General features: G+C 42.4%; 1 protein-coding gene across 5 annotated transcripts in view; it reads right to left on the reverse strand.

Annotated features, from left to right (window-relative positions):
- The window catches only part of dst (dystonin), a 340,713-nt gene that overhangs the window by 197,821 nt on the left and 115,730 nt on the right, over positions 1–27,162 (reverse strand). For all 5 annotated transcript variants that reach the window (XM_060925410.1, XM_060925409.1, XM_060925412.1 and 2 more), the window contains 2 exons: positions 26,283–26,360; positions 6,602–6,694 (listed from right to left, as the gene is read on the reverse strand). In XM_060925410.1, coding sequence (XP_060781393.1) covers positions 6,602–6,694; positions 26,283–26,360 — 171 coding nt within the window. The remainder of the gene's footprint in view (positions 1–6,601; positions 6,695–26,282; positions 26,361–27,162) is intronic.

Below are 27,162 nucleotides of genomic sequence, written 5' to 3' on the forward strand. Positions count from 1 at the left end.
CTTGATACATCTCATCTCATCTCATTATCTCTAGCCGCTTTATCCTTCTACAGCAGTGGTGTTCAAATTGATCCATAAAGGGCCGTGTGGCTGCAGGTTTTCATTCCAGCCATGCAGCAGCACACCTGACTTGGCTCATTCAATCAACTGAACTGTCTTCACACAGTCAAATACTTGCAGCCACACCCACCCTTGATTAAAGGGTGGGTGTGTCAGTTGATTGAATAAGCCAAATCAGGGTGCTGCTGCATGGCTGGAATGAAAACCTGCAGCCACACGGCCCTTTATGGATCAATTTGAACACCCCTGTTCTACAGGGTCGCAGGCAAGCTGGAGCCTATCCCAGCTGACTACAGGCGAAAGGTGGGGTACACCCTGGACAAGTCGCCAGGTCATCACAGGGCTGACACATAGACACAGACAACCATTCACACTCACATTCACACCTACGGTCAATTTAGAGTCACCAGTTAACCTAACCTGCATGTCTTTGGACTGTGGGGGAAACCGGAGCACCCGGAGGAAACCCACGCGGACACGGGGAGAACATGCAAACTCCACACAGAAAGGCCCTCGCCAGCCCCGGGGCTCAAACCCAGGACCTTCTTGCTGTGAGGCGACAGCGCTAACCACTACACCACCGTGCCGCCCCCCTTGATACATGTGAAGTAAAATGTAAAGAAAATGTGACTTTGGGCGTCTCGGCTGCCTCTCCAGTAGCTCTGTAGTTTTTAGCTCTTTAAACCTCTTTTTTTCCACCTTTTTACTTTTCTGCTCTTCTTATGAAGATGGTGTGTTTTTCTTCATATCCCATGGATATTTTTAACTTTAACATGCAACCAGGAGCCAGTTTTCTCGCTTATTCGAGAGAGGAGCTGCTGGCCCTGAAAACAACAGGACGAGCCGGGATACGACACCCCATCCTGGCCGAGCTGAGGAGGAAGCCCAGGGGTTGCAAAGCTGGAGCTAAGCTAAAGGCTAGGCTAGCGGACAACCGGCGGCGCTACAAACAATCCATTCCCTCCGTTATCATGGGGAATGTGAACTTGCTGCCGAATAAAGTCGACGAGCTTTCCGCACCGAACAATCAGCGGATTTACCAGGAGAGCAGCTTATTTATTTTTACGGAGACATGGCTAACGCACCTTGTACCGGATGCTAACGTGGACCTGTGGGGATTCACTGCTGTGAGCGCCGACAGAGACACTAAAGCATGCGGGAAAGGCAAAGGTGGGGGACTCATCATTTACATGAACAACCGCTGGTGTAACCCGGGACATTTCTCCGTAAAGACAGTCTTATGTTGCCTGGACTTGGAGCTGCTAGCATCATCATCTGTGTTTACATCCCTCCGAGGGCAGCCGCAGCCGCTGCATGTGAGGGGACTCGCTCTGTCACAGCAAGGCTGCAGACACAGCACCCTGAGGCATTTATGGTCATTTCTGGGGACTTTAAACACGCTACTTTGGACTCTGCTTTGGCTGCTTTTTACCAGGCTGTGGACTGTATCTTTTTAATTTCCCTGAGGGAACCCTCCCAAAGGGATCAATAAAGTTCTATCTAATCTAATCTAATCTAATCTAATCTAATCTAATCTAATCTAATCTAATCTAATCTAATCTAATCTAATCTAATCTAATCTAATCTAATCTAAGTGTATTATCGCCCAGAGCTTTCGTGTTGTTTACTTTTGTGTGTGTCAATAAATAACATTATCCGTGTACCACACAAACACAGGAACACCTAATTTAGAGTATAGTCTCTCTTATTTCTTACCCTGGCAACAGTCAACTTGTGAATTGCCGATTTTCTTGGTCTTTTTCTCGGCTCTGCTTTGGTCCTCGGCTGCTTCCGGGTGCCTCGCACGAAGCGCTCCCATTTCTCTCTCATTGTCCGGTATTTGGGAAACGATGAGTACTAATCCCATCATGATTGGTGTTGCTACACCCTCCTACGATACATCTGTTAACCATTTTAATAATTACACGATAACGTTGAAGAAATTTGCAGAAAACCACCAGGTCGTTTTCTCATAAACAAACCAGCGCTGGCGTAGGATTCAGAAGGAGGCGTTCCGCACGCGACGCCACGAAAATCAATGTTTGCCCGGAAATCCAAATGCCAAGTTTTTTCAGAGGCGGACCAATTCGCCTCAAATGGCTTGATTTCAACTGAATGTTTCTGGTATTGCGCAAGGTAAAAAAATTGCACAAAATGCAAAATGTGACAGATATTTGACCGAAGTTTAATATAAAATAGGAGAATTACATTGATCTTGCTCCTGAATTTACCCGTGATATGCACTTTAAAGTCATGTCTACTCATCACTTAAAACAAGAGTGCTCTGAGAGCACAATATCCCCCGCTGGCAACTCGGCCATAACGCTGGTAAAATGCAATTGAATTGAACGAAATTGCAATATGCGTATTATCGACATATAACAAAGAATCCTGTCAAGTCGACCTTCCTGGGACGGATGAACATCGCTACGACATAATCCCGCTTCAGGCCTTTCGGCCAGCGGGGGATAAAAATTGTGATGGAAGTTGATTTCAGAAAGCAAGCACACCTTGATTAAATTGCCAAAGTACAAGTTTGTTAATAATCGAGGGCATAACTCTGGGAAAATTTGCCCAAATTAAACGAAATTTCAATATGCCGTCATATAACTGTCATATAACAAAGCCTTTTGCCAAGTTTGGTGAAATTCCTCCACAAATTGTAAGAGGAGTTGATTTCAGAAGAACGTACACCCACATGAAATTGTCAAAGTACAAGTTATTTAATCAAAGCTCAAAACTCTGGGAAAATTTTCACAAACAAAATTAAATCGCAATATGCTTATTACCGTCATATAACAAGGCTTTTTGCCAAGCTTCGAGAAATTCGTCCAAAATTGTGAGAGGAGTTGATGTCAGAAGGAAAAAACACTCTCATGAAATTGTCAAATTATAATTTTGTTAATCAAGGGCTGTAACTCTGTTAAAATGTGACCCAATTTAACAAAATTCAAATATGCATACTACCGACATATAACAAAGAATCCGGCCAAGTTTTGTGAAATTCCTCCAAAAATTGTCAGAGTAGTTGATTTCAAAAGGTGTCATGGCGATGTCACCACAACGTAATCCCCCTTGGGCCGTTTAGTCAGTGGGGGATAAAAAAAAAAACTTAGGGAAAAAAAAAAGGAAAAATATCATCCTGATTAAATATTTTAATGCCATTTACGGTATGTTTTTCCCCTCCAATGTCATGTACGTCTTTTTATCTTATTACTCCGCCAACTGTGTTAGAGGAGATTATGTTTTCGCCTCCGTTTGTTTGTTTGTTCCCAACATAACTCAAAAAGTTGTGAAAGGATTTTGATGAAATTTTGAGGAAAGGTGAGCCATGGGCCAAGGAACAATTGATTAGATTTTAATACAAATCCAGCTATGTATTTATATGCCATGGTCTAATGGTTAGAGAAGCAGCTTTAGGACCAAAAGGTTGCTGTTTCAATTCCCTGGACCAGCAGAAATGGCTGAAGTGCCCTTGAGTAAGGCACCTGATCCCCAGGCTACTCTGGGTATATTGTATGTTGCTCTGGGAGTGTCTGCTGAATGTAAGCAGATCCAGGATTTTTTTGTCTATTCCCAATGTAACTCAAAAAGTAGTGAACGGATTTGGATGAAATTTGGTGGACAGCTTTAGTATTATTCTCGGTTCAAATGCTTTGATTTTGATGTTGATAATATGTGGTTTGGTGGAGGTATGAACTCTCCCGAGTGCCTTTCTAGTTCCAATCTCTTTTTAAACCCTGTCATTATATTAGTTATTATTTATCCCTTATTTCTTACTGCAGCATCTGTGACAATGTAAAGCTGAAGAAGTTCACTGTTAAGTCTGACAAAGTTCTTGAATTTCTTTAAAATCAATTTGCCAAAAACTTTTCACGTCTTAATATCACACATATTGACCCTTTTTCAGCGTCACGTGATCAAACAGTTGTGCACGCAGCCTGGCAACAGAAGCAGTAAGCTTCCCAATTGATTCTGGGACAGACTAGCCTACTTATCAATCATTTAAACGTGGATATATACTGTTCTCAGCATCAGCATGTCTGGTTGTTGCGTATACGGTTGTACGAATCGCTATTCCACCGGCGGACTAAAGTTTTATAGGATTCCTAAAGGATCACACCCATTTCAGAGCAACAGACGGCGGCTGTGGCTATATCAGGTAAGGTTATTTATCTACTGATTTTACTGGAAACCTTGTTTACATTAGTGATTACCTGCATGGTGTAGAATAATAATCAAAAGCAGCTTAAGTTGTTGGATAAACTGACGTTAGCTTTGGCTAGTAGCACTACCTGCTAGCTTGCTATGCAGCTCAAGTTTTATTAGATTTGCCCATTAGCTTGCTAGGCAAAACAAATGTGTTTGTGTTAGGGATCGACCGATATGTTTTTTTTCAGGGCCGATACCGATACATTATGGAATTGGGATGCCGATAACCGATATGTGCAACTGATAAATATAAACATTATAATTCACATGAAATTAAACATAGCACACACTGACACAGACCTTCATATCCATGAAATGTATGTTTAATTGTAAAACTGAACATGAAATTCTGTGCAGGGAGATGCCAGCAGCATTTGTACAATAAAGTCAAACATTAGTTAGAATAAAATAAGAAATAAAATAATAATAAAATAAATATTCACCAATAAAAAAAATAAATCACTCCCTACTATATTACAGCTCACCATTTTCAGTGGAAAATAAATGAAAATACACTCTGGATTCTTTTACACTAAGAACTAAGTAAGACTTACCAACTTCAAGTAGTTTTTAAATAACAAATCAAGTGTAGGGAGCTGCCTGCAGCATTTTTTAAAAAGTAAAATCAAACATAAAGTAGGCTATCACTCCCTATTATGTAAAAACTTAACAAGTAACCATCTACATTCTAATGCTTTTAATGCCCAAGCCTAATATTCCCAATTTAGGAGGATTATATTGTAGTGAAGGAAGCATTGCATGTAGTTTCAGCGAGACTAGTTGGTTGTAGGCTAATTCAAGTGCTTCCTTCCGTAAGTTAAGTTTGCCTGGCTACACAGATGCAAATGGACAATTTTAACGAGTAGTAGATGAAGAATGTAAACATATAATGATGTTGTGCTTTTGCAACTTGTGTGTTTGTGACTTATTGCGGTAAAAGCAGCGTGTCCTTACCTTGAAGTGGGATCTGCTTCTGCCCGAGTGCCTGTACGGCCGCCTTGAAACCGTTCACAGCATTTAGCTACGCGTGTTGATTGGCTGTATCCCTTGTGCCGCTTCTGCCCGAGTGCCCATACGGCCGCCTTGAAACAGTTCACAGCGTTTAGCTACACGTGTCGATTGGCTATATCTCTTGTGCCAAACAAATCAGATGTTGTGGTGGGTGGGACCGTGTTCTTGAACTCAGAGAGGTGAGTGCAGGAAAGGACGTGCAGTGACAGTCGCGTTAGGAACGAAATGGCTGCAAAAAGGCATGTTATCGGCATATCGGTGGAAATTATGGCCGATACCGATAACCCTAAAAATGCAGAATATCGGCCCGATATATCGGCCAGGCCGATTATCGGTCGACCCCTAGTTTGTGTTTTACAGTTGAGATGTCATTGGACTCCAGTAGTCCTGATTTTGTGCCATCTGTGTTTACATACACAAAACAAAGCCAGAACCCAGGTGGAAAGATGGACAGGTAGGATTAGAGTTGCTCTTCTCAGTCGTTTTTTGTTTTGTTTGTTTTCCTCTGTTGCATAAGCCAAACCTGTCAACCGGTAATGTAACGTTAGATCTAGCTTTGCTGCTCCACCTCGTTAAGTCGGTGCTACATTGTTTTGGTGTCTACATCTGCTGTTTTGCATTTTTTATTATGTCCTCATTCCAGTCCACACGTTTAATCGCCTGCAGCCACAGCCGCCGTCTGTTGCTCTGAAATGGGTGTGATCCTTTAGGAATCCTATAAAACTTTAGTCCGCCGGTGGAATAGTGATTCGTACAACCGTATACGCAACAACCAGACATGTTGATGCTGAGAACAGTATATATCCACGTATAAATAATTGATAAGTAGGCTAGTCTGTCCTAGAATCAATTGGGAAGCTTACTGCTTCTGTTGCCAGGCTGCGTGCGCAACTGTTTGATCACGTGACGCTGAAAAAGGGTCTATTAAATATGTATATATATCCGGCCACTGAATATTTGGCCACTTTCTAACATCGTCAACCCACTCATTGATAGAACATGGATCCGGGAGTCTAACACCATTTGCCAAAGTTAACTTATTAAGGTAACTTTCACGGTCTTTTGTTGATAATCCCTTTGCATAGCTTGACAGGCTGTTTAACTCCGCCATACTTCCGTTGCCAAGCTGTGCGTGCAACCGTCTTTGTTTACAAACAGAAAAAGGGTCTATTTCCTGACAACAGTAATGTCTTGCCGCATTCTATAACATCATAGCAAAGCAACAACAGACACAAATCTCAAGATAAGAAATGAACAACAATGAAGAACTTACAGCAAGCAGCCAGGTAAAGATTAGGGGAAAGTAAAGCACACTGACCTGAAAGTGCAGAATTATGGTCCATATTAACCCCAGGGTCAGCTTTGGGTTGCCGTCTGTGATGTCATCATTTCTGATGTTCACTAGTTTCACCTGTGGAAAACAAGCACTAGCATGAAAAGGTTTATCATTTCAACACCTTCTTTCCAGCAATTGTGATTTTAAAACATTGAGATATGACTCAATCAGATCAACCTTATTAAACTTCGTTAATCTTTCAGTGGCACTTTAACTAAAGCTACAAGAGTCCAATTTAGCCTATGTACATTTAACTGAAGATATAAAGGAATTTCACTTTTATTTAAATTTTCTTGATATCACCAAGTGCTTGAATTCTCAAATCTGTTTGGTCAGACAGTGTGTATTAGTTTTTTATATAACAGCAAAGTTCAGAAAGTACAGGACTGTGCAAAAGTCTTGGGCACCCTATTTTTTTTTTTTTATACAAACTTTATCGATTTCTATTTTATGACTTTTACATTGGCGGCACGGTGGTGTAGTGGTTAGCGCTGTCGCCTCACAGCAAGAAGGTCTGGGTTTGAGCCCCGTGGCCGGCGAGGGCCTTTCTGTGTGGAGTTTGCATGTTCTCCCCGTGGGTTTCCTCCGGGTGCTCCGGTTTCCCCCACAGTCCAAAGACATGCAGGTTAGGTTAACTGGTGACTCTAAATTGAGCGTAGGTGTGAATGTGAGTGTGAATGGTTGTCTGTGTCTATGTGTCGGCCCTGTGATGACCTGGCGACTTGTCCAGGGTGTACCCCGCCTTTCACCCGTAGTCAGCTGGGATAGGCTCCAGCTTGCCTGCGACCCTGTAGAACAGGATAAAGCGGCTACAGATAATGAGATGAGACTTTTACATTATCGAGTCAGTACAAAAACATTTTAGAGTCTAAACGTTCGTTTTCCAGCACAAAATTAAATGTTACAGGAAAAAAGTTTGTATATTACACAAGAGACCACTTTTCAGATTAAAAAAGAAAACATAAGAAAGGCTACTGGGTTTTGGTGCAAAATTAAGAAGCAACTTTGGCTGCTTCAGTAAGATTCTCAGTAAAACCTACAGCTCATTTCCTTATAAAACTGCACTCATTGTACCTGAAACTACTTGGGGTTTTTTTTAAGCAAAGGGTCGTCTCACACCAAATATTGACTTTGCTTCATTTATTATGGCTTACTGCTGTTTATAGTATTTTTTTGATGTTGAAACATTTCATTTCATTATTTTTAAGCCATTTTTGGTCTCCAGCATTTCTTTACATGTGCCTAAGACTTTTGCACAGGACTGTGGTCTGGCTGTAACATGAACGGTAGGTTCATATTAACCTGCTCGTTCGAGTATGTTGTTGTTGTTTCCATAGTGACAGCTCATACACAGGGACTTGTACAACAGATGCTCAACGTAATCTAAGACTAATAATAAACGCTTTACAGTGTTATTGTTTAACAGTGTAAAATGAATAATCATTGATGTGGTTACTTTTTAAGGAGATTTAACTCTAACTTTCTAGTTTCTCAGTAGAAAATGACAGATTTTGAGAGAGACTGGTGAGGGAATGACTATTTCCATCCATCCATTATCTCTAACCGCTTTATCCTGTTCTACAGGGTCGCAGGCAAGCTGGAGCCTATCCCAGCTGACTACGGGCGAAAGGCGGGGTACACCCTGGACAAGTCGCCAGGTCATCACAGGGCTGACACATATGCCGCTTTTCCACTACCAACGCGGCTGAGTTGGGCTGAGCCGTGCCGTGCTGAGTTGGGCTGAGTCGAGCTGAGTGGGGCTGTTGGAGTTGCATTTCGACTACAACCGCACTGAACCGTGCTGGCTGGAAGTGGGTGGACACATTGGGTGGAGTTAGCGAAAGTGGGTGGACGTCACGTGATGTCGTTAGGCGGCGCAAACAGTGACATCAGTGACCTTTTAAGCGGTAGTCTCACGACCCGGATAGTAAACAATAAACATGGAGGACATGGAGTCGTTAGTGTTGCTGGTCTTGGTGCTGTGGCTTGTTGTCACCGACAACGCCAACAGATACTGGCAAGAGCGTATAGATGAGGCGAGGCGCATAAGGCTTCAGAAATTCTCGTAATTCGTAATTATTCTTCTTCCGGTTTTACGGTGTTTACAGATCCCAGCCTGCTCGCGGGGCGTGTGTGGGCATGTGAGGACACTCCTCCTCACCAATCAGTGCACAGGGGAGTGTCTCCTCACGCCCCTAGCCCCACTCGGCTCGGTTTGGCTCGCTTCAGCCCTACTCCAAAACCATGTGAGTTTTGGGTGCTGAGTAGGGCTGAAGCGAGCTGAGTCGTGCTGCTCTGAGGTAGTCGAAACGCGAGCTGTGTCGGGCTGAAGTGAGCTGAAGTGAGCTGAAAAAGGGTAGTGAAAAAGGGCCAATAGACACAGACAACCATTCACACTCACATTCACACCTACGGTCCATTTAGAGTCACCAGTTAACCTAACCTGCATGTCTTTGGACTGTGGGGGAAACCGGAGCACCCGGAGGAAACCCACGCGGACACGGGGAGAACATGCAAACTCCGCACAGAAAGGCCCTCGCCGGCCACAGGGCTCGAACCCAGGACCGTCTTGCTGTGAGGCGTAGACTTTAAAAATGACATACCCCTTTTCCACAAGCTGACACAGTTCTCTGGGGTCTTAATGAAATGTCTGTGACATACTTTGCTCAAAATAGCACAAGGATAAAGCGCCACAGCACTCACCCTGTCTAAACAGCCCTGTTCAAAACTGCTGAGTTGAGTGCCTGTTCCTTTAAATGAGAATGAGCCACTGCTCGCCCCGCCCACCTCCAATCAGGTAGTGCTTTTCTTCTGAATATTCATTCGCAAAGGTAGCTCTCAGGCCATGAGTGGAGAGACTCCGAAGAGGAGGTGGCATAATTCTCATGAGCTCCACTTGTGACATAAAAAGAGGAGCCAAATCTGAACGGCTTGTTGACGCACATGTTTTCTGAAATAAGCAGAACAAAAGAAACGGTCTGTGTGTCTGATTTCAGAGTTTGTGAGTTGATAGGTGATTCAGATGTCAACAGCACACACAAGAACAGGAGTTCAGTGGACACCCTTCACGCAACTTGATGACCTGGACTTCGCAGATGACCTGGCACTTCTGTCCCATGCCTGTCAACAGATGCAGGAGAAAACCAACATAGTGGCAACCACCTCAGCTCAAATAGGCTTGAATGTTAACAAGGGGAAGACCAAGATCCTGAAGGTCAACACCACAAGCAGTGACCCGATCAAGATGGAAGGAGAGGTGCTGGAAGAGGTGTAAGCCTTTACCTACCTAGGCAATGTCGTCAACAAGCTGAGCGGAACCGATGCTGATGTGAAGGCACGAATAGGCAAAGCAAGAGCAGTATTCCTTCAGTTGAAGAAAATTTGAAACTCAAAGGAACTGACTCTGCAAACGAAGATCAGGCTGTTCAACTTCAACGTCAAGTCGGTTCTTCTATATGGAGAAGAAACCTGGAGGACAACTGTGGCAACAATGAAAAAAGTGCAGACTTTTATCAACACCGGTCTGCGAAGGATCCTCCGGATCCGCTGGCTGAATACCATAAACAACCAGGACCTCTGGCAGAGAACCAACCAACTTTCTGCAGAAGAGGAGATCCTGAGACGGCGCTGGAAGTGGTTCAGCCACACACTCAACAAGCCAGCCTCCAACATCACCAAACAAGCGCTCACCTGGAATCCCCAAGGCAAGAGGAACAGGGGACGGCCCAGAAACGCGTGGCGCAGAGACCGTGAAGCTGACACCAAAAGAATGGGATACACCTGGAGCCAACTGGAGCGGATAGCCCAAGACTGAGATGCCTGGAGATCCCTTGTCGGCAGCCTATGACCCAGGAGGGGTACAAGACGTAAGTACAGTGGTGCTTGAAAGTTTGTGAACCCTTTAGAATTTTCTATATTTCTGCATAAATAGGACCTAAAACATCATCAGAGTTTCACACAAGTCCTAAAAGTAGATAAAGAGAACCCAGTTAAACAAATGAGGCAAAAATATTATACTTGGTCATTTATTTATTGAGGAAAATTATCCAATATTACATATCTGTGAGTGGCAAAAGTATGTGAACCTTTGCTTTCAGTATCTGGTGTGACCCCCTTGTGCAGCAATAACTGCAACTAAACGTTTCCGGTAACTGTTGATCAGTCCTGCACACCGGCTTGGAGGAATTTTAGCCCGTTCCTCCATACAGAACAGCTTCAACTCTGGGATGTTGGTGGGTTTCCTCACATGAACTGCTCGCTTCAGGTCCTTCCACAACATTTCCATTGGATTAAGGTCAGGACTTTGACTTAGCCATTCCAAAACATTAACTTTATTCTTCTTTAACCATTCTTTGGTAGAACGACTTGTGTGCTTAGGGTTGTTGTCTTGCTGCATGACCCACCTTCTCTTGAGATTCAGTTCATGGACAGATGTCCTGACATTTTCCTTTAGAATTCACTGGTATAATTCAGAATTCATTGTTCCATCAATGATGGCAAGTAGTCCTGGCCCAGATGCAGCAAAACAGGCCCAAACCATGATACTACCACCACCATGTTTCACAGATGGGATAAGGTTCTTATGCTGGAATGCAGTGTTTTCCTTTCTCCAAACATAATGCTTCTCATTTAAACCAAAAAGTTCTATTTTGGTCTCATCCATCCACAAAACATGTTTTTCCAATAGCCTTCTGGCTTGGGCAGCACGGTGGTGTAGTGGTTAGCGCTGTCGCCTCACAGCAAGAAGGTCCGGGTTCGGGCCCCGTGGCCGGCGAGGGCCTTTCTGTGTGGAGTTTGCATGTTGTCCCCGTGTCCACGTGGGTTTCCTCCAGGTGCTCCGGTTTCCCCCACAGTCCAAAGACATGCAGGTTAGGTTAACTGGTGACTCTAAATTGACCGTAGGTGTGAATGTGAGTGTGAATGGTTGTCTGTGTCTATGTGTCAGCCCTGTGATGACCTGGTGACTTGTCCAGGGTGTACCCCGCCTTTCGCCCGTAGTCAGCTAGGATAGGCTCCAGCTTGCCTGCGACCCTGTAGGACAGGATAAAGCGGCTAGAGATAATGAGATGAGATGAGCCTTCTGGCTTGTCCACGTGATCTTTAGCAAACTGCAGACGAGCAGCAATGTTCTTTTTGGACAGCAGTGGCTTTCTCCTTGCAACCCTGCCATGCACACCATTGTTGTTCAGTGTTCTCCTGATGGTGGACTCGTGAACATTAACATTAGCCAATGTGAGAGAGGCCTTCAGGTGCTTAGAAGTTGCCCTGGGGTCCTTTGTGACCTCTTCGACTATTACACGCCTTGCTCTTGGAGTGATCTTTGTTGGTTGACCACTCCTGGGGAGGGTAACAGTGGTCTTGAATTTCCTCCATTTGTACACAATCTGTCTGACTGTGGATTGGTGGAGTCCAAACTCTTTAGAGATGGTTTTGTAACCTTTTCCAGCCTGATGAGCATCAACAACGCTTTTTCTGAGGTCCTCAGAAATCTCCTTTGTTCGTGCCATGATACACTTCCACAAACGTGTGTTGTGAAGATCAGACTTTGATAGATCCCTGTTCTTTAAATAAAACAGGGTGCCCACTCACACCTGATTGTCATCCCATTGATTGAAAACACCTGACTCTAATTTCACCTTCAAATTAACTGCTAATCTTAGAGGTTCACATACTTTTGCCACTCACAGATATGTAATATTGGATCATTTTCCTCAATAAATAAAAGACCAAGGATAATATTTTTGTCTCATTTGTTTAACTGGGTTCTCTTTATCTACTTTTAGGACTTGTGTGAAAATCCGATGATGTTTTAGGTCATATGCAGAAATATAGAAAATTCTCAAGGGTTCACGAACTTTCAAGCAACACTAAGTAAGTAGGTGCTTCAGATACCCAAATGTATGTGCACAAGCAATGAAAAAGTATGTTTTTCATCATATGTCCCTTTTAATAACACATTCCAGACTGTGTTGTTAGATGAAAATAATGCGCTTTGAGTGGATAGCAGCACTCCATCCAAAACTCCGTCCCTGGTGTGCTGTAGTGTGTTCATTCCTTACTTAAAATCACTTCTCAATAAACCTCTGAAGGCTTTGAGGGAGAAAATCTGTGGTTTATATTTTCTGTTATAGGCCTTGTGTGCTGTTTTGCATTTGTCATGATTAATTGATATTAACATGTGACATGATTGGTTTCCGTTTCCGGTTGAGAGTACGCTGTGCGCGTTTTGGCTTCTGCTTCACACCGGAGGATTTTCTTTTTTTCTTTCTGTGTTTGTATGGTTTGATGTTTGTTCTTTGTTTGAATGTTTTGTCCACCAGTTGTGGCGTAGCTCCAAACCCAGTTTCGGGCGTCGGTTTCCTCAGGCCTTGGTTCGCCATGGATGATGCTTGTTCTGCTCGCTATGGCCTGCAGTGAGCTCGCTGTTCTCTTTAACATCGGAGTTGCCCAGCACTCTGTGCAGCGGTGCTTCTGTACTCACTTTCTGGATCCATGGCACGGTGTTCAGAGCATTGCTGCCTGGTGGCGTCGTCGCAGCTGTGCAGGCGGTGTGGGATTTACCTTTGTGCGCCTTTTGGGGGGACTGTGGCCAACTACGCAACTGGAATTACATCCTGACGTCTTTTGTTGGACTTTTTTTTCTTTGTAATTGTAAAGTGACCTTGGGTGTGAGAAAGGCACTATATAAAATAACATTATTACTATTATCCCATTTCCACTGAAGTGGAAATGGGATCTTGAAATTGCTTAGGTTTAGTATACACATCGTATTAGTCGTAGTTAGACAAGGGTCATGTCTTGCTCAGTTTTCAAGACATCTGAATGAAACTTGGTGTGCATATTGGTAATGACCATTTGTGATCTCCATATCATGAATGATGTCACGACGTCATTTTATGACGTCATTAAATTTTCGGGAATGGCTATGAATGGGACTATCTGGTACAGTACCAGGAGAAGCTGGACAAAATTCTTTCATGCCATCTTCCATGGCCCTTATACCTTCATACTTTTTTTGCACTCATTTGACCTCTGACCTTGACCCTTTGCCAGAATTAGGTCAAAGGTCACTTGTGTGTTACATCGCTATTCCTCCCTCATTTTTTCATGAATTTTCACCAAATTGGGTACGGAGAACCTGTTTGGGGGGTTTCGAAGTAGTTCGCATCAGTTAAGCAATTTGACTCATTTTTCATTGAGTTATGTGACCTTGTCAGTTGCCATAGAAAAACATTTTAATGGCAAAGGATTCTGATTCTAATTAATATTTATAGTTTTGACCTATTGACCTTTGATCAATATTGGTCAATATTAGGTCACATATTTTCAAAAACGGAGCAAAAGCATTTGACCTGGAGTGACCTTGAAAGGTCAGACCCCCATATTTTCGAAGGCCTGTATCTCATGTGCTAGATAGGTCCATAGTTACTATTAATCATGAACAGGAAGTCATATATGGACTTTCTTTTGGCACCAAAAATTTGATCTAGAGTGGCCTTGAAAGGTTGCATCAATGACCTGCATATTTTCAATGGCTTGTGTTATGAAAACGGTGCGAGATAGGCCCACAGTTACTATTGATCATGAATAGGAAGTCATATATGGGCTTTCATTTGGGAACATTGGTTTTGCCCCAGAGTGACCATGACAGGTCAGATCAATGATCTGCATATTTTTCACTGCCCTGCATCAAGAAATTGGTGAAAGATAGGATCTTAGTTATGACCTGGTGATTTGTCCAGGGTGTACCCCGCCTCTCGCCCATAGTCAGCTGGGATAGGCTCCAGCTTGCCTGTGACCCTGAACAGGATAAGCAGTTATGGATGGATGGATAGATGGATGGATTATATCCTTTTCCCTTTGTCATCAGATTCCAGACAAGTGTCCTCATTTCTCTCAGTTCTGTGACCTTGATCTTTGTCCCAAGGCCTCAGGTGTGGAAATGGGATACCACTGTGCCCTTGGCACAGTACCTCTAGTTGTTATTATTATTATTATTATTATTATTATTATTACATCTATTTTTAACAATAGCAATAATCAGTCAAGGAAATTCCATTTTACAACCCTGAGAAAACTAAGCACTTGAAATATAGAATTCAAATCTAAAGCCTGAAGAATCTGAAGTACTGTGCATTACGCTACACTTTTTGGCCGCTTGATTGAAGATATAAAGACTGTGCTAGAAAATATGCGTCCATCAGACATTTAGGGTTTTATTGTGTCGTTTTATAGTATCATCAGGATATAGCATCACAGTTTACTCCACTGCAACGTGGAGAGATGGGGAGAAGTGATTCGCCACACACACTACACACTGAATTAATGTTGCATGTACACTAAATTCATTAACCATTTAATCAAGTCTACCTGCCATGTAAGTGGGCACTGAGTGTAGCCCATCTGTTGCTATGAACAGTTTGTCCACTCTCTCTGCTCAGTCAATTAATTTAAAAGACTGCTGTGTGAGAACAGTCCAGTACTCAATAACATCTCAGCGGCAGCTCACATGGGAGTCTCACACTGTGCACAGTGACAGATGGGCTACAGTCAGTGCCTGCTGTATATGGCATGCAGACCTGATTAAATGGCAAATGAGTGATGGTACAGGATAAATGGCTCTAAAAGAAAGAAAGAAAGAAAGAAAGAAAGAAAGAAAGAAAGAAAAACTGTCAGCTCAATGCAAATAAGCGTTTATCACATTTATGGCGATATCAAGGACGCCTAGTGTCAGATATGAAAGAAAAACCTGAGCTGCACAGCTAGTCCAAACGTGTCACACATAGCTTCTTATGGACTGTGATTTAAAGCTAGACTGCCGATCAGATTTTTCAAGTGTCGGTCATGAAAAGGATTTTCCCCAACACCCAATTATTTTTGTTTAATGGACCGAAAGCTACTGAATTTGAATCACAGACTTCCAATTTTATTAGGGTTTTTTTCTAATAGAACAATTAATGAATTTAAAGTGCATATCACGGGTAAATTCAGGAGCAGGATCAATGTAATTCTCCTATTTTATATTAAACTTTGGTCAAATATCGGTCACATTTTGTGCAATTTTTTTTACCTTGCGCAATACCAGAAAAATTCAGTTGAAATCAAGCCATTTGAGGCGAATTGGTCCGCCTCTGAAAAAACTCGGCATTTGGATTTCCCGGCAAACGCTGATTTTCATGACGTGTGGGACGCCTCCCTCTGAATCCCATGCCAACGCTGGTTTGTTTGAGAAAACGACCTGGTGGTTTTCTGCAAATTTCTTCAACGTTATCGCGTAATTATTAAAATGGTTAACAGATGTATCGTAGGAGGGTGTAGCAACACCAATCTTGATGGGATTAGTACTCATCGTTTCCCAAAAGACCGGACAATGAGAGAGAAATGGGAGCGCTTGGTCTACACAGGCTGCGCACTGAAACCGTGCAAAGCTCGCGCAGCCTGCTGGCGCTTCCGCAGGTAACGTCACGAATCTGGCTCCAGACTCCCTTGGGATTTTTCCAGACGCGTTTTGTTATTTTATTTTTTTCTGCTGTAGACAGATGGCCTTGTGCAAAATTACCCTTCGGGATGAGTGCGTAAAGGGACATTCTTTCATATAAAAAAAACCCGAAATTGATCCAGGATATGCACTTTAAGGCCATGTGGCCCTAAATTCTCCGCTGTTTTTTCCTGCTTCACCATGACCTAATTCAAAATACTACGTCATGCATCACGTGGGAGGTGTTCCCCGTTCACGCAAGGCATTGTGGGATACAAACTTGAAACAGGAGAGAAAAATAGAGGACGCGAGTGTGCGAATGAAATGTGAAAGACCGACTACAGTAACGAAAAGCGAGAAGAAAAGACGTTATGTTGCGAAGGAAAGGAAACGCGGGACCAAACTAACAAAGGTAAATCTGCGCATGCGCACACGGACTTCCTCTGTCTGCGTGACTGCGCGAAACGAGCGATTTCATGCGCATTTTTTGCTCGGGAATCCCCTCAAATTAAATCACTTCCCAGCCACAGAACGGCCTGATATTTTGTGAGATGTTACAGAAATAAACATATGACCATAACCAATGACCAAATTTCAGAGGGAACTAAATTTCACCGATTTTATGAAATCGAAAGGCCGTCTAGCTTTAAGATCAGTAACAATTAAGAAGGAACATTTATGAACAGATTTTCTTGAAATGTAATACTGTACATCTTATTGTCTTATCTTTTGATACCTTTTTTTAATAAACACAAAGAGACACAATAAAGGGTAAAGAAGATGGAGTTGAGAAGCCAGAAAAGTACTGAATAAGTATTTAAGAATTTCCCATATATATAATATATATAATTTTTTTTCCCCCAGGGGTTCCTAAAGTAGGCCTTGAGGTCACTTGACTTACAAATGGGGTCACGAAAGAAACTCATGTCCTCCTTTCTTTCATTCATTTATTTTACAAATTAACATTATACAGTCAATATCACAGATGGAGTTTGTGTGCTAATATTTTCCAAGTCACATTCCATTCAGACAAGCCATGTTTAAGTTAATAGGGTACATGTTATAAAAATGGGCAAATTTCCCCATCTATCCACCTCCACTAAACAGTGTTATGTCTCAAATTGCATACTTATGTACTATTCTAGATTATATCCCTCATCAAAAAATTCCTGTTCAGGGATTGGCCAAGGATGGCTCACATGACATAAAATAGTTCCACCATTGATTAAGGAATGTACAGTATCTCACGACGTCAAAAAAAAAAAAAAGGATATGGTGTAACTCAGTCGTGGTATATCCTTGATATACCATGAACTGACAACACAATTTCAAGCTATACGGCCGACTCGAGTCACAGCTGTGGCTCGGCGAGCATTTGTGTGTGTGTAGCTCTACGTATCATGATCATGCCTAGCGAGGCAGGCGATAGCATCTTGATTCTCTAATCAAGTTTAAAAGTGCCATCAAGAAAATGAATCTTACTAGTGGCACATTGCGCAAATGTAATATTTATGGTCAATAGAGTTTAACTGCATTTAGTTATATTCTCGACTTAGCGATATTTGAATTTTTAATTGTAATATATGTATGTTATTTACCAGCTGGGAGGTCTGTATCGTGAAATACCGTGACCGAGGTCTTGAAAGTACTGAGCGAGGCCCTCTGGGCCGAGGTCACAGTATTTCACCATACGGACCGACCTTAAGCTGGTAAATAATATATTTATTTTTTTCTTTACCAAATTCTAACAGAAAGCGAGAGCGCCTGAAAGGGAAAACCGAGCCGAGCCGCCATTTTGAATCCTCATTCACGGCTGTAATGCAAATGGCTTCCTCCTCGGTATACAAGTGCACTTCCATGCCAGGAAAAAACTACATTTTGCCGCCTATGTAGTCCCCTATTTATACAAAATTGAGTCATTCAGGATTCAGCCATGTTTTTACTCGGCGTTAGCAAGAGTTAGAGGTTTTTAGCTTTCTCCTGAAATGTTTTATTTCTTCTTCCTCAGGGTAGTAAAACTCGCTTTCGCTGTGAACACTGTCGTTATCGCTATCCATGCTGTAAAATTAATGCTGTTCTCCTGAGAAATGCTGGCAAAAATGTATAAGATTTTTGATAAAAATCTTATAAATAAATCTAAAAAAGAAATGTTGACAAAAATTGCTACTATGTTTGTTGTTGTGAACGAGCGAGTCACCAGAGGTCCGTAACCGGGGTCTGTAACTGGGGTCCGTACCGTAGGATACGGACCCGCTCGCCGGCCAATCAGAGCGCAGGATTTGATGGAAACCGGACCGCGAAAATATGTCTTATATAAGCCCTCTTTGATATAATGATATATATTGGATATTTACCTATTATAGTAGTTTAATGCCTGTTTTTTTCATATTTTTAATTTGGATCTTTTATTAGTTCGAATGCATTTGTTATGAGTCTGACTCATTGTACATATCGAAGATAAATAAAACCCTGATCGATTGAGTGATTTGAGCATGGTACACTGCACATGTGCAGGTCGAAGGTCGTGCCGATGTAAACAACAAACATGGCTGCCTCCAGTGAGTTTATGCTGAGATTCAATCTTAACACTTTTAGTTTGGAATTTATTTTGACGAGGGATATAAATCAAATATACCACGCACTGAAAGGAACCGGTAATTATGGGTTCTCTGAGGAGACTGGTACAGCCCCTCAGAAAATAGTATTATACCAGTCACCTCAGAGAATCCATCATTTCAACCGGAGCCCGTCAGTGCATGATATATTTGATTACTACTCTTGAGTCCTAACACTAAGCAGTTTTCCTATTAGTGTGTGAATTTTATAAACCTCTCATCTCACCTTCAAACCGACCCCAAGGTTTGTTCTGTGCACCAGCCTTCTGCATTCTTTATATTAGCAAATTTTCAACCTGACAGTGGAATGTTTTAATAGAGACAGGGCTCATCAGTGTTGTGCATGAAATTGCTTAACATTTCCCAGTTTGACTTGTAAACCTGGCGGAATGGGATGTTCTGGCTTTGTCATTCAATCTACCGTATTTTCTGGACTATAGAGCGCACCTGTATATAAGCCGCATCCGCTCTATTTTTTAAAAAAAATTTAAAAAAAGATATACAAGCCGCACCGGGCTATAAGCCGCAGATATCTATGTTGAAAAATTAGATATTTACTGCATGTACAGAATGATTTTGTACTGTAAATGTACATGTATGTACCTGAACAGATTCTTTCCGAACAGTGCCTTTTAACATGGCAGCAACTTTGCTGATTAAAACGGAACAGAACCAAGAGCAAATAACCGGTATTTATTTACCTTCATTTCTCCTGTGTTTGAAACCACAAGTCACTTTAATCATCTTCGCTGGATTTGAAAATAATTACCAGTTAGTAATTTGTCGTGCGTGTTCTATCTGCTAAAGATCTGCTAATTCTTCTTTGCACTGATTTTTCGTCTATCTTATTTTTGATTCTACTTCTGGTTAGAGCGCCCCTAGCGGTGGAAGAAAAATCCACAGAATAGCCGCACCTTTGTATAAGCCGCATGGTTCAAAACCTAGGAAAAAAGTAGCGGCTTATAGTCCAGAAAATACGGTAGTAAATGTTGCTTTTAAAACGTCCAGGGGTCTATGGAATTTTATTTTTACTTGAAAAATGATCCCCGGCTACAACCCCTGATCTAGAGCCGAACCCATAACTACGTCAATCGCTTGTTTACCGCAATGCATTATGGGTGATACCCGGGGTCAGCTCCGCCGTATTGTTTACTTTCGCCTTTGTTAAACACTGCATTGTTGTGTCTAACCGGTTTTAACCGTGCCTAAAGTGAGCTGCTGTGTGCCTTACTGTGTCTCCGCAACAAAGAGAACACCTAATTTGAGCTTTTATCAGCTGCCAGTCGAGGAGAAGAGAAGAAAGAAATGGATAAGTTTAATCCGCAATGAAAACCTTCGAACTGAATCGAAATGGACAAGTGTTTGTAGTTTACATTATCCCTGGTGGGAAAAAGACGTGCTTAAACTGTGACCCAGCAGTATTTCCATGGTCTGCAGAATGCCATTTGGTTATAGATAATTATAACAATCGACACTGTTCATCATCTGAAACTAGTGATATTCCAAAGCCTGTAAAACAAATAAGCGTTTTTTTTTTGTGCACTCGGCAGCCGAACGAGCCTGTCGGACCGATAAAATTCCCAAACCACGAAGGGTTCTCTTTCAGGTATGTACAGTATAATGTTCAGTGTACCTCAGTAGCGGCGTTTATTGAAGTAAATGCATTTATACTGAACATGACACGGCAGATCAGCGGGTTTCAAAATATTTTTTTAATAATGTTTCCTGATATCAAGTTTCATTTAACTAATCACTCATTCATAAATGTTTTGATGCTGTTCGTCTGGGCCCGGGATCACGAAGCAATCTTAGACTTAATGTAACTTCGCCATGAGCACTATTCAGGCAATTTCAGAGAGGTTACGTACAATTCCTGATATTCAGATAGATTTGTTTTCTCGATAAAGTGTAGCTGGTGCAGTATACATCCTCAGAAATGAGACATTCTGAGATTTGATGTTGTTGTACAGTGTGGTAGACTCGGTCTAGACTCTTACCTTCTCACCAAGCTTGATTTGGATTCCGATTTCCCTGCTGTAAACCCTCGACATGTTCTCCACCTCTTTAAATCGCCAATTTCATTATCTTCCATGACAGAGCACTGCAAAATCGCTCCTCTCACATCGCTCTCAGGTAAAATTAATCTGACATCCGTCATATCGCTCAACTACCGACCCCGGCTATCCCCTATAGTGCATTGCGGTAAACAAGTGATGTAGTTATGCTTGGGGGGCTATTGCAAGCAAGGCTCACGTCTAGCAGGACACTGCTTAGGACTTTTTATGACTCTGTGGTAGCATCAGCGATTTTCTATGCTGTGGTCTGCTGGGGCTGTGGAAGTTCAGAGAGGGACAGGAAGAAACTTAATAAACTGGTCAGAAGGGCTGGCTCAGTCTTGGACTGTCCTCTGGACTCCATTGAGGCAGTGGGTGAGAGGAGGATGTTAGCCAAGCTGACCTCTATCATGGATAACCCCTCTCACCCCCTACATGAGGCTGTGGGGGCTTTAAGCAGCTCGTTTAGTAGTAGACTGCTACACCCCTTTCACATGACGTCACCGCGCCGCGAGATTTTGTTAGGCGCCATATTGGAAGACCAAGTACATGCACTCACAATATAAGACAAAGTACGAGCGAGAGTAAAGTGACACGATGGATGATAATTCTGGTTATGTGAGTACATTACCAGCTGCAGAAAGGGCACGGTATGTGGAGAAACTGGCTGTGATTGATGGGTTTGACCCATATGATAAGACTTGGGGCGAGGGAGAATGGAAACATAAGGAGGACCGGACAACAATTCTGCCATCTGTTTGCTACCCAGACATTGTAAACTATTTGTTGTTTACACCCAGTGCCTACACTCAGTGTTCGAACTATGCCGATATTTTCGGGGGGCCCCTTTTTTTCCCTTGGGGGGGTGCTTGCGCTTGTCTCAGAGCGCGGATCTCCAAACACATGAGAAGCCTATCACGCACATATCACGCACATATCACGCGGACTCCACACACGCATCGCGTCTGAAGTCATAACTCATCAGGGGAAATCGTGTCCACATTGGCATGTTCAAAAAAACAACCTCGCGTCAACAATGATACCACACGCAAGAAAAAAAAAAACAGTCAGGTTACTCAACAACCAACCTGGCAGCAGCGAGCAAGCCCCAAACCATCCTAAATTATTATTATTATTAAATTGTAGAAGTCTGGGAGGCTTGCTCCTCATACAGTTATCAACTTGGGGCCAGTTTAGCATGTTTTAAATCTGAATTTCTTGCGTTTGCTTACCTCAAAGTGTCCGCAGATCATGCACAGACTTATCCATTATATCCACAGTTTTTTGCCAAGTCTCACACAGGTTTCTTTCAAGTCTACCGTTGGGCCAATAAATCATAAATAAAACAGCTCAGATATGTTTGTTTAAGTCGTTTGCCACTGCACTTTATTCTCGTGGGTTCACATACCGCTGCTGTTATTTCCCCCAATCACGAGTTTGTTGGTCTTCCAAAATGGCGCAGGGTCTGTTTACTTCCGGTTTCGGGTGACATCAGTGAAAGGGGTCTATAACACCCACAACTTGTAATGTAGCACCAATAACCTGTTTGTCGTTTAATTTGCACTACTTCACCACTACTACCTCTGCCATCTCTCATCGATGCAATTATTATGTGCAATAATATAGGCCCTAAACTATTTTTATGCATACTTATATATTATTTATGTATATATGTGTGTATATATACAGAGTCTACCTGTAATGTGCAATTTTTCCGAGCCTCTCAATAAGGCAATTTTTCTATACTTTTTCACGGTAGATAATGCAAATAGTCCTCTGTATTTAATCCTTCGTTTGTCTAATTTTTATTTCAGTTTTATTTGTTATCTGTTTGACATTTTCTTGCTACTGTAACATGTGAATTTCCCCGATGTGGGATGAATAAAGTAAATCTAATCTAATCCAATCTAATAGCCCAAGAGCATTAGCTCAAAATTGAGTCCAACCCGGAACAAATTAGTAACAAGCTGAATTTTTCAGAATATGTTCAGAATACCCTTAGGAATAACATACTAAAAGTCCCCGGGAATCCACCTTGTGCTCTCTGAAGGCCTCTGCATGCTCTTGCGACAAGGCTTTCGCAGATAGCTTTTCGCAGACAGTTGTAATTTATTGTTAAGCGGGGAGTAATAGGCGTGCGCGATGTTATTCACCGGCACAACGCAAGGGGGCGCGAAGTCGCTAGGAGTAGTTGGTGGGTGTGGTTAGTGGAGTGTTTATCCTCCGGTTACTTATAATGACTAGAACTTTTTTTTTTTTTATAATGACTAGAACTGGAGTCGTATAGATGTACGTACTTCCTCAGTCAACCGCTCTTCGTGCTGCTCCATCTTCGCTCGTGTTTTTAAAAATGCCGGTCGTGAAAACAAACCAAACCGGGAAAGTAGGGAAGCGGAAGTGCGTGTACAGCGGATGTAGAGTGGACCAATCGGAGCCCTCTTGTCTGCGACGCTGTCTGCGAGGCTTCTGCGGTGGTCACAATTTTTGAGAGGTGCGCGCAGAGCGTCTGCGAAGGTGGGGGGGCTACGCAGACACTATCTGCGACACCGTCTGCGAGGACTGGGTTGTCAGCATAAATTGGCCTTGAGAAATTCAAGATGGCGTCCAAAATGGCCGCCGATTGGAGATTTTTCAATATCTCAGGGATAAAACATAATATAAATGCAATTAAAATGTTAAATTATATGTTCTCTCATACAAGCAATGCAAATTCACCATTGTCACACTGTTAAAATTAAAATTAACCAAGATTACAAGGTCATTAATGTGGAAATTACATGGAATTTGATGGTTGACATGATTGACAGATTAGCTTAGTAGGCTACCTACATACATGAACGTAATGTCAGACAACAATTAGACATCAGTTTCCTTAATATTTAGTGCATCTTTAAGCTTTGATAAAATATTAAAGGGAAATTAAATTTGAGAACTCTATCTTCTAAAACTACAATGGCAAGCTGTTTCAGTACACTTCTTCAACATTCCGGCGACTTTCATGACAAAAAGGTCTGCCTCAATAAAGCTCTTGCTTATAAACAATGAGTAGACTTAAACACTTCTCAGTGCCTCAGTTGTAATGCTTGGACCTTTGTTGTACCATCAATGAAGTAGGGAATTTATTCAAGCTTGTTTAAGGGTGGAAAAAAATTCATCTTTGAGTTTCTAGCGCCAGTCTTTACTACTAGCAATGCCAGTGTGTTCGGACAAAAAATGACTAAACTCAGCATGACCTTTTAAAAATGACTGAACTCAGCATGACCTTTTAACATGCCATTTTTCATTTTACACCACCAATTTACTTTAATTAATATTAATGAAAATAAGTGCTCCAACCCCTAGTAATTGTGTTTGTTGTTTTGTGAACAGAATAGGATGATACGGAGTGAACGAGTAACCAATGGATCCACACTATACACAAATATACTGTTACAATAATGTGTACATTGTTATTATATAATGTTAATACACAATGTAATTAATACACACATGTTGGAATTTACTCTCCTACCCTACAAAACATATATTCTGACCTTTTAATTGCATTAATATTTTGTTTTGGGCCTGAGATATGGGCAGATCTCCATTTGGCGGCCATTTCGGACGCCATCTTGAATTTCTCAGAGAGCACAAGGTGGATTCCCGGGGACTTTAACGCTACGTTCACACTGCAAGGCTTAATGCTCAATTCCGATTTTTTTGTGAAATCCGATTTTTCTGTGAGGTCGTTCACATTAACAAATATATGCGACTTGTATGTGATCCTCAGTATGAACGAAAAGCGACCTAAAAGTGTTCCGCATGCGCATTGCAGGATACGACGACGTCACACGCAGTGAGCATGGCCAGTGTTTACGGAAGTAAAACCGCCCGGTTGCGGTATGACCCATCCAATCTAGCTTGAATAGCTGCATCCCCCCAAATGGAAATCAGCTCCCTAACCTCTGCGTCCTTCCATTGAGAAGATTCAGAACCTTCACAGCCCGAAGCGTCCCTCGCATTGATGTCATGCGCAGGGGCGCAGATACGTTTTTTGAACTGGGGGGGACAAAGCTGCCGGCAAACCAACCCCAACCCCGATATGCCTGTCAAACTTCTTGTGGGTTACCATAGCAACCAAGCTCGAGCTCGCAACCTGTGCAGTCTGCGCAGCTCAACCAACCGAACATCAGTCTTTGTTTTGTTTTATGTGAGTTGTTGCAACTATGTATGTACTGCTGTGCACCTCAATAAACCGAATGGTAATTAGTCTTTTGATTTTTCCGTGAGGTTTGCCTTATGCAAAGAAAGACAGCATAGACGTTTTTTCCTCCCTATAAGTGGGGGGACCGAACGAGGTGAATTTAAATCTGGGTGGGACGAGTCCCACCCTCTATCTGCGCTCGTGATTATGCGCCATGTTGTTGTAACTTTTTTTGAGAGACCCGCCGCCTACTTCAGCGCAGAATAGTGATGTTTGTGGCTTGCTGATGACGTGTAAGTCGGATAAATGCGACCTGGCGGTTCAGACTGAAGTCGCATATGAAAAGATCGGATAGGAATCGGAATTAGGACCACATATCCAAACGGCCTGGGTCGGATTTGAAAAAATCGGATCTGTGTCGTTCATATTGTCAATAAAAGATCGGATACAGGTCACATATGGGCGAAAAAAATCGGATTTGAGTCACTTCAGCCTGCAGTGTGAACGTAGCCTTAGTATGTTATTCCTAAAGGTATTCTGAACATATTCTGAAATTTTCAGCTTGTTACTAATTTGTTCCGGGTATAACCCTATTACTCCTGGGCTATAAGCAGACGTTTTTTCTGCCTGGAGAGTTACGCTGTTGTCTGTTACTCGCCATAAGAGGGCACTAGAAGACAGGGAAAAAAAGGACACTCGACTCCACAACTAGTTGTCATTCGGGAACAATGGCTTCTTTGGGAAGATCTGTTTACCCATTAGTAGGCTTCTTTGTTAGTGATGAGAATGGACAACAAGGTTATGTAGGCCAGGTCAATATAAAATGACTAATAATGACAGACAATGTGTTTGTGCATTTCTCTCTCTCTCTCAAAAAAAAAAATTGTTGCAGACACATCGGACATTTCCTGAACGCTGAGCTTAGTGAAGGAATTTCAGGAAGGTGTCATAATTGCAGCATAACTTATAATAATTACAATACCATCCTTAGCTTTTCCAGCAGTTCTTGACGTCAGGAGCAATACAAATGCGCTCGTAACCTAATTCTGTCATGATAAAACAAAGAACGAACGTTGGCAATGCATGCTCTCCTTGGCACACAAACGTCAAGCTTTAGTATCTTCAAAATGCATGCTATAAATCTGCTGCGCCTTCTTTTACTGTTCCCGTCGGTGACTAATCCGATTTCCCGTCGGCCCGAGGCTATTGTGAATAACCATCTGCATCACAGCGAGACGTGAGATCATGAGTGAGACACTTATTCTCAGCAGTCCTCAGTGCGTGTGTGTGGTTAGAAGATGAAACCGCTAAAGGAAGGTTTGCTCGGACTTACCTGCCGCCTTTTTAAGTAGTCCAGTGCTATCTGTACGTTCTGCAGTCTGTGGAAGCGCATGCGGCCTTTCTCCCGTGGCTGTAAGAGGGAGACGAGGGGAAAGAACACAAGGGCAAACTGTGAGTGTACATCATTCTGTAACACCGCGCTTATCAGCTGCACGTACTCACTGCATCCTGAGTAGCGACAGCAGTATATCTCTGGTTTATAGCTTTACTGCAAGGGAGAGAAATACACTGACCCCTAATTTCTTCAGGGGTCATGATGTCTATCAGTCCTGGACGTGTTCTGTAATTATACAACCCCATGCAGGTGAAACTAAAATACTCTGCCAGTGATTTAATAAGCATTCGGGATGCACGGAGACCGTTTCTTCAGACCAAATATGAGTACGTGTTTTTTGATACTAGTCCTACTTAGGATTAATCAATGAGGGGCATCAATATCAATATCGCTATCGCTATCAATGCGTCCCACTTAAAAGGTGAAATGCAAACCTGCTTGAAACCTAAGACGTGTAGCTACTTGTGAAGAATTACAAAAAGACTCTGTCTGTATCTGAAGTCTGAGTCTTAAAACAAACAGACCGTGTGATGAAAGAGCAGACAGCCAGATGCAGAACAACTGGAGCACGCTGGAGCAAAAGCATGAGGCAGTGAGGCAAAAATAACAACTTCTTGGAACAAGAGTGCTCCGAGAGCACAATATCCCCCGCTGGCAACTCGGCCATAACGCTGGTAAAATGCGACTGAATTGAACGAAATTGCAATATGCATATTATCAACATATAATAAAGAATCCTGCCAAGTTTCATGAAATTCCTCCAAAAACTGTAAGAGGAGTTGATTTCAGAAAGTGACTACCCTTTCCGGGACGGACG

The sequence above is a fragment of the Neoarius graeffei genome, chromosome 7 (genome assembly GCF_027579695.1).
Source record: "Neoarius graeffei isolate fNeoGra1 chromosome 7, fNeoGra1.pri, whole genome shotgun sequence".
NCBI classification, from domain to species: Eukaryota; Metazoa; Chordata; class Actinopteri; order Siluriformes; family Ariidae; genus Neoarius; species Neoarius graeffei.